The 13,323-nt window shown below is 40.2% G+C and overlaps 1 protein-coding gene across 1 annotated transcript in view; it reads right to left on the bottom strand.

Annotated features, from left to right (window-relative positions):
• LOC143286472 (uncharacterized) overlaps positions 1 to 11,601 on the bottom strand; it is a 13,156-nt gene extending 1,555 nt beyond the window's left edge. The window contains exons 1-2 of the mRNA XM_076594045.1: positions 11,164 to 11,601; positions 4,370 to 4,544 (exon numbers count right to left, since the gene is read on the bottom strand). Of these exons, the coding sequence (XP_076450160.1) occupies positions 4,370 to 4,478 (109 nt within the window). The 5' untranslated portion in view covers positions 4,479 to 4,544; positions 11,164 to 11,601. The remainder of the gene's footprint in view (positions 1 to 4,369; positions 4,545 to 11,163) is intronic.
• Positions 11,602 to 13,323: the final 1,722 nt, after the last annotated feature.

Here is a 13,323-nt window from a genome sequence, read left to right as displayed (position 1 = left end):
TCATGTTCTTTTTCATCACCACTTCTTTTCCTCCTCTTTCTCCACCACAACCTTCTGTGTGTATTTATAAGTTTTGTTTAAGTGCTATTCAAATACATTTGTTATCATCATTATTATTATCATTATCGTTATTATCATCATCATCACGAAACACAAAGCTACGAAAAAATGAAGAGGAAACAAAAGTTTTGTTTTGGGGGTTTTTGTTTTTTCAATTTCAAAATTTGACGCGCTGAATTTGTGAAAGTAGTGCTTCCTTTGGACGTTCTGTTTGATTTCAGTAATTCCAAATAGCAGAATATAAAAAAATGAATAAACAACACAAAATAATATTTTCTTGATAGAATCCGTTTGATTAACATTGCATTATTCTAAGAATTTAATGATCCTTCAGATACGTGAAAGATGTAGAATGCAGCAGGTATAATTCATGACTAATTATACAAAAGAAACATTTATTTTCAAATGCGCAAATGTAAAATTTATTTTTGAAACGCTAATTCAAAGGTTGGTTTTATCGTCATCAATCACTCTGTCCGGTTTAGGTTTGCCGTTCAATTGCAGTTGTTAAGAAAATGCCAACGCTAAAGTTAACAACGGATGCAACACACATACACACACGCGCGCGCGCGCACGCACACACACATGTGCATACATAATCATACCTTCCACTCTTCCCGCTCCCTTCCTCTTGTTCCCCGCCCACATCCCCCTCCACTTTTTTCGACGTCTGATATCACTTACTTCTCCTTCACACACACACACACACACACACACACACACACACACACACACACACACACACACACACACACACACATACACACAAACAAACACACACACACACACACACACACACACACACAACGACAACAGTTTATGCACATACACCCATTTTGTGATGGCTTAGGCTTACACGTGTGAATCAAAAAAGAAAGTGTCAAACGGGACATGACGAGAAATAAGAAAATTCTTTATTAAGCTTAAAATCAGAAAAAAACAATTCTGGTTACCAGGAATCTCAAAAGACTGACTAGGTCCTCAAATACATTTGTGATCATTGCACGTTTCACTACGTCATCTTCGTCCCAGAACACAACACATCTCACGAGCTCCCCACCAACCACTCAGACCGAGGCCGACCAGCACCTCAGCCTTCAACACATATACTCCAAACCTCAGCCTTCAACATATAGATGTAACCAAGCGCTCTGCTTGCTTCAAAAACTGTTTCAACCACAAGCTGTATAAGCAGACGACGTCAGTTTTCACAACTAACCCACTGGACTTCCAATGGCCCCCTCAGATTGTGTGACGCCATTCCCGATTTGAACGCAAAGTCGCTTACGTCATTTTGTCCTGACAGCCTACTCCTCGACCAGTGTCACAGGACGCTATTGGCTGAGGTGGAATCTGTGTTTCTGCTCCACAGTATTCAATTAATATCTCTTTTGTCGGATCAGTAAACTACAAGTATTATATACTGGCAGAATCATCGCGATTCCATCTTTTGATCTATTCAATTGGTGTTTGCCTATGTTAAACTGATTTAACGCAGTTTGTAATTTTTCGCGATGGGCTCACTACAACTGACCCTGTTCAGGTGACTTAAACTAAGATTATAAATTCATCTTAAATAATCAACACTTCATTTTATACTCATTAGAAAGTAGGCGTTGAGCTCTTTCTTTTGCGACTTATCCGACGTAAATCGGTTCAGGAATCATTTAGCAATCTATCACTGAACACCTTGTAAGAAACACAGTTGCTGTCGGATTTGGCCTGATTTGAACCGATGTGCTTTTCAGCACACGCGATTGTCTTCGCAGTCCGCTTAACTTGCATAAGAAGCGACAGAGCGTGGTCAGTGTTCACTTCATACCTGGTCAGTCATCTGACCAGAGGAGCCGTCTCTCTCTTGCTGCATCGCAAGCAGTGTGTGTGTGTGTGTGTGTGTCTTGTGTGTTCTCAAAACGGCTAGCGTCATTGCCATATCGCTGTAAGTACTAGTGTGTAGAATATGCTGATGATTTGTAAATTGTATTGTTCAACACAGTACTTGTGTTTATATGAATATGTTGATAATTCTTTGTACAGTTATTGCTTTGACATATAGTCACAGTTCGGCTATGATTGATGTAGAAAATCGCCATGTTGTCATATGCACGTAGCAGTGAACGTCACAGTCAATGACGTCTCTGTTCGAGAATATTCTAGTGAGTGCATATGACGCGTTCTTTCTCATTTGCTGTCACTGATGAAGGTTACAGTGTTTCACTGATTCTCAGTACTCTAAGATGTGTGTGTAGTATTCCGTGGTGATGACAAGATAGTGTTGGATTAATATCAGTTATTGGTTAAAACCACCTGATATGTATCACAGTCTGCTAATTGTAATTTAGTTATCCTGCCCTCTCCTATACAGCTTACTCCAGTAAAGTGCTACATGATAAACTGATTCATTTGAGTCACTTTGACACAGTATAAGCTTTACCTAACCTATACTTTCAGTGTACTTTCACTAAATCAGCATAGCTTCAATCACTTTAACTGCACTATTTAAATGTACTAGAAATGCCATTTGATATCAGCATTTGGTCTTCACACATATGCATTATGTTGTTGCTTATCCCAAACCTGAGTGATAATCTTTCCATGTAATATGTATACATGTGCTTTACTATTCACTTGTGCCGACATGTTGTGCTAATGACATTTGTGTCATTCCAGGTACTGTCTTCTTCTCATTATCTCTTCTCCATTACTTCTTCTCTTAGTTCTTCTCTCATTGTCTTCCTCTTAGTTCTTTTCCTATGTTCTCATAACTATTGTAAATAAAACAATAGAAAAACCCATTTGTGACTGGCCTCTATATGTTCCTAGCCTGTGCGCGGGAAATCTTGTCTATCCTTTAATTCAGTAAATCATCATTTAGTTAGTTCTTTTGTACCACCGTCCCCTGATAATACCACTCGGTTCAGTACACGGCTACATACCCCAAACCTCAGCAACACATATACCCCAAACCTCAGCCTTCAACACATATACCCCAAACCTCAGCCTTCAACACATATACCCCAAACCTCAGCCTTCAACACATTTACCCCAAACCTCAGCCTTCAACACATTTACCCCAAACCTTAGCTTTCAACACATATACCCCAAACCTCAGCCTTCAACACATATACCCCAAACCTCAGCCTTCAACACATTTACCCCAAACCTTAGCCTTCAGCACATATACCCCAAACCTCAGCCTTCAACACATTTACCCCAAACCTTAGCCTTCAACACATATACCCCAATCCTTAGCCTTCAGCACATATACCCCAAACCTCAGCCTTCAACACATATACCCCAATCCTTAGCCTTCAGCACATATACCCCAAACCTTAGCCTTCAACATATATACGCCAAACCTCAGCCTTCAACACATATATCCCAAACCTTAGCCTTCAGCACATATACCCCAAACCCTAGCCTTCAACACATATACCCCAAACCTTAGCCTTCAACCCTTAGCCTTCAACACATATACCCCAAACCTTAGCCTTCAGCACATATACCCCAAACCCTAGCCTTCAACACAAATACCCCAAACCTTAGCCTTCAACACATATACCCCAAACCCTAGCCTTCAACACATACACCCCAGCCTGAACTTCTCTCTCTCCACGAGCAGGTTAACATAAACAACAGCTCCATGCCACATCACTCAAGACAACAATTACGGCCGAAACTTTAACCATTCCATCAGACATATTTAAAACATAAATAACAAAAGTATTTACACAAACACACTTACATGATTTAAATCAGTACCCTCCCCTCAAATTAATTAAAAATAAAATAAAATAAAATAAAATAAAAACTTAAATGCAGAACCATGCATTCTGATCACGTTCAGTGTTATGGTGTGTTTTCTTACGTTGAAATCTTTTTTCTTTTTTTTTTAACTGAAATTCTTTCACACCCTCCAAGGTGTAACATGAATGACAAAACTTAAACTTGCATTTCCCATTTGGAATCTATTAGCAGTTCCACTCATCCACCCAAGTAACAATTCATATCTATCACTCTCACACCTGACAAGAGGCCATGGTGTCCGGCCCGATCCACAACCAGCAAATTATTCTGGAACAGAATCACAACCTTCCTCAATACCTTCTCGCTCTCAGCACCGTCCGAATCTATCAAACTATCGAGCTGTCCCGAATATTTAATCTAACTCTCCCTTGGAAATACACACAGGTTTCTGTGCCCATTCGCCCATTGCTGTGCACGGCTTATGTACCGCCTACCCAGTTCCTGCTTCACTCACACGACTTTCCTATCGCAGTAAACGGCATGGCTGTGTGACAACACTTACCGTCCCTGAAGTACGGGAACCAGTCAGGACGCAGAATGACGGAGTGTGAAGCCTGTGGGGACATGATCACGGTGAAGACCAGTGTCAGTACGACTGTCTGTGGATGCATTGCAGTGCTGTGCGGTGGACGGAGGTCACTCTGCTCTGCTTCTTCTTCTATCTCCTGACCCTCTGCCTGCAACAGGACGGAGAGAACAATTTCTCAGTAAATAGATCGATCATTATTTTAAGAAACTGATAATGATACGTGGACTTGTTTGCGTCCCATATGATATCTAATTTTGGAAAGAATCGGGAATGTGTGTGTGTGTGTGTGTGTGTGTGTGTGTGTGTGTGTGTGTATAAGAGAGGGGGGGGGGGGTACATCTGACTGCTAGCACCATGCCCCAATGAAGAATGATGGTGTGTTGTTGTGACATTTGTCAATCATTGTAATGCTTTTAAAATCAAAACTCCGTACTCGCTGTTCACTCACAAAATCTATTTTTAAAATTGTTCTACGAATTTTCGCCTTCAAGATGCCCAAGATAAGTGAAACTATTGCTCTAACTGCAACCACACAACAGCGTCTTCGTCAAACCTTGCTCTGTAACCCTGCCCTTGAACATGTGAGCACAGCACGGTAGGAGGGCATGAAGGAACATGCTGGAACAACAGACGGTTGAAGCAGATAAGATAAGAAGATAAGAATAACTTAAATTACAGCAGGTGCGGCAAAAACAAACGTAGACAATTACTCAAAACAAAAACGTAAACATGATTTAATCAGAAAGAATCAATAACATATGAGACGTTGATACAAAAACTATTGCATATATTCACTTAATTAAAATGTTGTAATTAATCATTATTGTAAACATATTGAAATACACCATGGCTAATATTGCATGTATTATACTGCACATTAGTTAAGATAAGATTAGAAGAATTATATTATCACATAGTAATTATCAGTATAGGTATATCGAAAGACACGAACATTGCACAGTTCCTATCGCACATTCATCCTGCACGCTGTCACACACATTTAAGTAAATGTTTATCTAAGAAATTTAAATAAAGTGCAATCTATTAGAACAGATACACCTGCGTGTCTCCCCTCGTGAAGCGCCACCTCGGTATCTATTTCTTGGTTTTCTTCAAATAGGCTGTCTGTTAGTATTTCACTGTCTACATCCCAATGCTTAGGTTCGGTGTCAAGAAGACGTCAAAGCATGCAGACTGATCCATATGCGCTACACACCACTATTTAAGCGGACAACAGATGCCTGGCCTGTGCACAGGACAACGTGCTGGTCAGGCCTGACAGCCTTGTGGAGGTGTGTGTAAAACATTAACTAAAATGTAATCAAATAAACAAGCACGTTACAGCACAAACATTTTCCCCGTAGTTTATTCGTTCATTCATTCATTCATTCATTCATCCAATTAGTTGTTTATTAATGATGATGATAAGAACAACAACAACAACAACACTAATGATAATGATAATACTAATGAACAAAGCAAAACAAAAATTATAATGCGCAGCTTCAAGGCCTCGGTATAATTTGTATCCCGATCCAAAAATGCAGATATCACAAACACACGCACAAACATACCCGTGCACTTGCCGGCAGGGGACGCGAACAATTGATTTAACGACAGTTTCTGCTGTGTTGAAAGACGGCATCACCATGACTCTCAATACTGATCGCTGATTTCTGAACAGTTTGATAAAAGGGATCATGGCCCGTTTTCGTCTTCGTTTGTTTGCTTTTTTATGAACTTGTAGAGGTGGGATGAGGGCGGGGAAGACAGACTGTCAAATCAAGACTACATCTTTCCTCTTTTGTCTTCATTTTCCACCATCTCTCTCTCTCTCTCTCTCTCTCTATATATATATATATATATATATATATATAGAGAGAGAGAGAGAGAGAGAGAGAGAAAGAGAGAGAGAGGTGTGTGTGTGTGTGTGTGTGTGTGTGTGTGGGTGTGTGTGTGTGTAGCTATCTTTTTCTTTCTGCCAATCTTCTTCTCTGCTCCTCCACATCCTTCTCCCCATTCTTATCAGCATCAACATCATCACTATCATCATCCGCATTTTTTAGTTTCGGTTTGTTTTTGTTTTTTTCATTCTGTCTTTGCCCTGAGGGCTGAACGTTTTATGATGATTTCAAGCATGAGTATTGCTGCTCATTATTTTCTCTCTCTCTTACTCTCTCTCTTACTCTCTCTCTCACACTCTCACTCTCTCTCACACTCTCTCTCTCACTCTCTCCTAATTTCTTTCGTTCTCTTTTCTGTCCCTCCCCTCTGTCCCGCAAGTGAGGCGCGATCACTATACCAAGTAAAAACATTTTTTCTACTACACAATTTGTGCCTCTTTTTTCAATGTCACAATAATGCGCTTACTTATGATGTTTTACCAAAACAGAGAGGGCAGAGAGCTGAGCCTGGGAGAGGGGAACAGAATGAAAGAGAAAGCGAGAGATTGAGATGATTATTTAGGGAGAGAGAGAGAGAGAATGTGTGCACGCGCATATGAATATATATATGTGTGTGTTTATATATATGCGTGCGTGCGTGCAAGAGAGAGAGGAGGGAAGAGGAATAAGAAGAATAAGAGAGAGAGAGAGAGCGAAAGAGAGATTGAGCAATTTTAAAGCAGTTAATTCATTTGATACAACGAAAGTTATCAGTCAATAACATTCAAGCCGGGCAATGTAGGTCAAAGGCGTGTACCACGATTGGTATTATAAAACATTAACCTGGAATGAATGAAATGATGAACAAAATAAACAAATGAGTAAATACATGAAAGTATAGTAAAACGATAGAAATAAAGTAATGATTACAGGCAACGTCCAGAAAATGATAAACGAAATAGATAATTAAATACCTGAAGTACAATGACATGAAAGAAATGAAATGATAATAAGAATGAGCAACGTTCAGAATGCAATGAAATGGAATACAACTGAATATCATGCAATGAATACAGCATAGCACAGCAGAGAACTGCACAACCCAACCCAACACAACACAACAAATCAAACAACGCAACGCAACGGTAAACAACGCAACACAACGCAACACAACACAACACAATACAACACAATACAACACAATACAACACAATACAACACAAAATAACACAAAACAGCTCAGCACAATAATATCACAACACAGCACAACGCGTCTCAATGCAAAACAACCCAACCCGACCCAACACGAAACAGAGAAGCACTATACCACCACAGTATGGCACAGTATGATACAATACAATACAACACAACACAACACAACACAGAACAATGCAACACAGCTCAACACAATATAGCCTTGTACAATATAATACAATACAAATGAAAATATGTTATACAGAAGTAGTAGTGTGTGTCCATCGAGATCGATGATGACCATCGTTGTCATCCAGCTGGGGGATGGGTGGAGGGGGGGGGGGGGATGCTCATGAGTCTATCTGTGAATGCGCAGATGGCTGAACAGTCCAATCTGCGCACGAAATGTTCGCTGACAGTTGGGGCAGACAAAGACAGGCATATCATTGTCAGGGAGCTTAGCAGTCCTGTTGGCCTCGCACAACTTGGCGCCTTTGTGCACAGCAGTGCGCCATTTGTCACGGTCCATTGCAGATTCCTCCCAGGAGTCAGGGTTGATGTCAAACGCTTTCAGAGAGACTTTCAGAGTATCTCCGAAGCTCTTCTTATGGCCTCCGTGTGATCTCTTCCCTTGTTGCAGCTCGCCATAAAAGAGCCTTTTGGGCAGCCGATGGTCTGGCATGCGCGCCACGTGTCCAGCCCAGCGAAGCTGGGACTGCATCAGGATGGTGAAGATGCTGGGAAGGGTGGCTTTTGCAAGCACCTCCGTGTCTGGGGTCCTGTCTTGCCACTTGATGCTCAGTAGCTTCCTGAGGCATGTTGTGTGGAAGTGGTTCAGCTTCTTGGCGTGTCGTTGGTACACTGTCCAAGTTTCGCAGGCGTACAGTAGTGTGGGGAGAACTACTGCTTTGTAGACCTTTAGCTTGGTCTCGAGACCAATGCCTCTTCTGTTCCAGACATTTGCACAGTCTGCCAAAGATTGTGCTTGCTCGTGCAATCCTGACGTTCACTTCATCGTCGATAGTCGCATTTCGTGACAGTGTGCTGCCAAGGTATGTGAACCGCTCCACCGCACTGAGTCTCTGACCGTTGACTGTGATGTTGGGCTCAACATAGGGTTTCCCTGGGGCTGGGTGATGGAGAACTTCAGTTTTCTTCGTGCTGATGGTAAGGCCGAAGTTCCTGCTGGCAGTGGCAAACTTGTCGACGCTGAGTTGCATGTCAGCTTCAGATCCAGCGTTGAGGGCACAATCATCAGCAAACAAAAAGTCCAATATAGCCTTGTACAATATAATACAATACAAATGAAAATATCTTATACAACACCACACAACGCGACACAGCGACACAAATAATTGGACAGTCTTTGAGCTATGGATGTATTGAGCAGTGTTCTGTTTTTATGTCTGCTTTTATACCTATATCTTCTTCTTAGTTTCATTGTAAAGCGCGTAGTGCTAAAAATTACGCGTTCTTGAAACATCCCTAACAACAACAACAACAACAATAATAATAATAATAATAATATAATGATGATGATAATAATAATATTGTTAATGATAATAATAGCAACAACAACAACAAGATGAAGAAGACAAATAATATCAATGCTAATACTAATAATGATAATGATTATATTATTATTATTATCATTATGACCAAGGACCTTAGTGCCGAGGACCCTATTCTCAGTGATCCTCGGATCCGACGAACCTGTCATCACATCAACAACAACAACAATAACGATGCTAATACTACTAGTAGTAATAATGATAATGATACACTTTGCCAAATTGTATCTCACGGCCATTCACAACCGTAAACGTTCTGACTCCAGATATGTTTCGCGTCAATAACAAACGAAAGAAGGCAAAACGTGTTTTGTTTGTCATCGTCTGACAATAATTTTGCTCGCCAAGTGCTATGCAGAGACTGTTAAATTAATATCAGGAAAAGAAAAATAGTTGGACATAAAACGTAATTATGATTTCAATGACAAGTATGATGCATCTATATGCGCTTGATGGTTTCGTTGATTATGAACTTTTTGTATCGAAGAGGTGGAGGTTGATGTCGTAGGTGGTACAGTGCAGTGCAGGATGATATAAGTGCACATGCACTTATATACGATTAATCATCTTGTTTTTGTTTTTTTGTTTTTTGTTGTTGTTGTTTTTTTGATGATGTTTTTATTGACTGTTTATGTGTTTTCTTCCGTTCAATACACTTGATGCTGCAAATGAGAATTTACCCCCTTGACATAAGGGCTGTAAACAAGCCAATGTCAATAGATAGTATCTAAAGATCTGAAGCCTCCCCCACCACCCACCACCTCTCTCTCTCTCTCTCTCTCTCCCCTCTCTCTCTCCCTCCAACCACAGCCTATTTGCAATTTAACAGGATAATTTCTTTGTTTTTCCTCAATGCTACAATTTTTTTCTCCGCAAATGATACATGCTGCTGAGTCATCTGCCCTTCCCTCAGTCACATAGCTGAAATACCTTCTCCTCCCTGTGTCAAACAGTAAACAGTTCTTTTTTTCTGAAAACTTGCAGGCAAATGTTTGTTTATTAATTTTGTTTGTTTGTTTTTGAATAAATAATACAGCATAAACCCGCAGTTTCCTTAACAAGTGGAGTGATGGCTCGGTGGTAACGCGTCCATTTAGGAAGCCAGAGTCCATGGGTTCGAGTCCAATAAACGGACCGTGGATTTTACTTCCCTCTCCCCTGGACCTTCAATGGTGGTCACGGTGCAGGTCATTCCCAGTAAACGATAAACTGAGATCCCGTGTGTAGTGCGCACATATCGCAAGTAAAAGAACCCTCGGCAAAAAAAGGGTTGTCCCTGGCAAAATTCTGAAAAAAAAATTCTTTATACATTTTTAAACAGAAACAGCTGGCGAATTTAACAGAAATCTGTTGTAACAAAAAGTAATTCAATACTACACAACTCTGTTTTCAGTCGAAAAGTAACACTGTGTTCTCTAGGTCGCCTTTTACTCTTTAACCACAATGTTTGTTGCTTTTTTCTTTCTTTTAATGCAAAAGAATATCCTGGGGTTTTTTCTTGTATCAAACCAAAGAATGATGAATGCGGTTTTTTTTTTTTTATCGAGACCACAGAAGTCGCGTGCTCTCATGAATCACGCAACTCGGCAGCAGACTCTATCTTTTTTCAATCCAAAACAAATCTATCTGCCCTTTATAGATAATAAATGAATGAATAAACAAATAAATGAATAAATAAACAAATAAATAAATAAATAAATAAAATGAGTAAATAAATGAATAAATGGATACGTTACCTGCTAGTTCTTAAAAATCTTCAGTGTTGTTTTCGTTGTACACGTGGGACTTTAATCTTCATATAAATGAAGGACGAAATTTCTTTGGGATACCCTTGACATCAAAAAGTCCACATCCAAGTCTTCACAGCTTTACAAACCAACACAACTGTGTTCGGGCAAACAAAATCAGAACCACACGATGTTGTTGTTGTTGTTTTGTTTTTGTTTTTTGTTATTTTTGTTGTTTTTTTGTTTGTTTGTTTGTTTGTTTTAATTCTATATGTGCAGCTTGTCTTCTTTAATAGTCCCTTTCTCAAGTGAGAGAAAAAGCTAAATGTTTTCTAGGTGACTTAAAAAACTAAACAGAAATTAGAAATGTAGAAAAGAAAGGCATTTCTCACCAGTGAAGATCGTCCTTACTGGACTCCCCCTTGAAGTGAATCAGCAGGTCCAAAGTTGGCGAAAAGCTTGACAGGTACTAAAGGAGCGCAAGCAAAATACCCAGGATGCGACAAAACAATGCTATTGTTTTTACAACTTTCTTCCGGCTAAAAAGGTTAAGCGGAAGATCCACGCTCCTAGAATGTTCACGTGAAGAGAAGGCTTCAACTCTGCGTCCCGTCCAGCAGAAACAATCAAATGATGAATAATGATATTTCCTGGTTTGTCTTCACCACACACCAACACAATTCGCCAATGTTTTCTGTGACCAGCTTTGTATCTGATTTGTCTCAACAAACAGCGACGAAAAATGAGTTCTGTGACCAGCTATCTGTTGTCTGAAAATTATTATAACTTCTGTCCTCGGAGATAGCGGTGCTTTTTTTTTCCTTCTAAATTTTTCAACTGTTAATAGAGTCACCACAACACAGGCCGGCAGATGTCCTCTTGGTCTTTTCCAGAATCTTCAGAATGAGTGGTGTCGACTCGTTTGTTTTTCGGAATGTGGAGTGGTGTGAATGTACCTGTGTGTTGAATGATGTTGTGTCATCGCAAAAGAATGGCCGCTTGAAAACAGTGGCTTTTATCACAGTGGGGCTGTACAGTAGGCGAGTGTGTGGGAGGAAGAGTTAGCGGACTTTACCGCAGAACCCGAAGTTTGTGATCTGTGGAATCGATTGACGGGCGTTCTTTGGCATGGAAAAAGTGCCACTGGCTCTGATTGGATGTCTCCTTTAGGCTTGTTAAGAGATTGGGGCTCTAGGGCTCTCGCTCTCTGTGTGTGTGTGTGTGTATCTGACTGCCTGTGGCTGTGTTTGTGCGTCTGTATGTATGTGAGCCTCTGTGTGTGTATGTGTGTGTGTGTGTGTGTGTGTGTGTGTGTGTGTGTGTGTGCGTGTGTGTGTGTGTGTGTGTGTGTGTGTGAGGGGGAGAGAGAAGGAGAGAGAGACACAGAGAGAGACACAGAGAGAGAGAGAATTTCCGCAAACGAATGCGTAGGTGCGAGTATACCTATATCTGTGACTGCGCATGCAACTGCTTGCGTTTAAATGCATTGATTAAATGTCTGTCGGGAAAACTCTGACAAACTGGTTTACTTGTTTCCACAAGGATAACTCTTTTCTGTGTCGTCTCTGTTTTTTCCTGTCTCTGTCTGTCTGTCTGTCTGTCTCTGTCTCTCTCTCAACATCATTTAGAATAGTGTATGGTTGGAGGAGAAATTTCAGACAAGGACGAAGTCAGTTGTCATTTACAGTAATGTTTAAAGGATGCCTATGATGTGCCCACTGCTGATATTGATCATCGTGTTGAGTGTTTTTCACGTCAGCCGTATGGAGCTGCTTGTAACATTCGAGCAGTTGGTAAAGGAAAAAAAGAATTTAATGAGTGGTTTGATGAAGAGCGTAAAAAGGAAGAGTAGTAAAGGGTCTTCTTATGGGCTTTCAAATGTGTTAAACTGAAGGGGGGTGGGGGGAGAAAAAAAAAGAGAGAGATCACAAGAAGAGTTTGGTGAAGGAAAAAAAAAGTCTGTTTACTAAGAAAAAAAAAGAAGAAATTCCAAGAATTAAGGTTACAAAGCTTAAGGTTTCTATCAGAGTTCCGAAATTATTTGGGGCAACAATAATATCAGTGAATATGAAGACATTTGCTTACAACAGCAACAGTTTCTGACTCACTTGTGTAAACAAAGTGAGTCTATGTTATAACCCAGTGTTTGGTTGTCTGTATGTCCGTAGTAAACTTTAACATTGCCATTTTATCTGGTAATACTTTGTCCGTCAATACCAAATTTTGCTTTAAAATAGTAGGGGAAAAATCTTCACAGTTATACCAATAACAGGTTGTAAGTCTCCTGAATTTAGCCGTGTTTCCCGTTTCATTAACGGTTTATTTCGTTGAGGCTATTTCCGGTATTCCGAAATCCATATTACTGCAACCCACTTGCAGCAGCGAAGAAGATACTTTGTAAGACGGTTTGACCTCGTTTTTCTTGTTCGCAATTAAAAGGGAAGAAATACAAATTCTGGACAGAACACATGCAGTGACATAGACTACATCATTGACGTGTTTACTGCACATGAATATTTCAAAGTGGATACTCAGTTAACTAGAATGAACAT

This window comes from Babylonia areolata, chromosome 10, assembly GCF_041734735.1.
Source record: "Babylonia areolata isolate BAREFJ2019XMU chromosome 10, ASM4173473v1, whole genome shotgun sequence".
NCBI lineage: Eukaryota > Metazoa > Mollusca > Gastropoda > Neogastropoda > Buccinidae > Babylonia > Babylonia areolata.
This window is presented reverse-complemented; position numbering and strand designations above follow the sequence as displayed.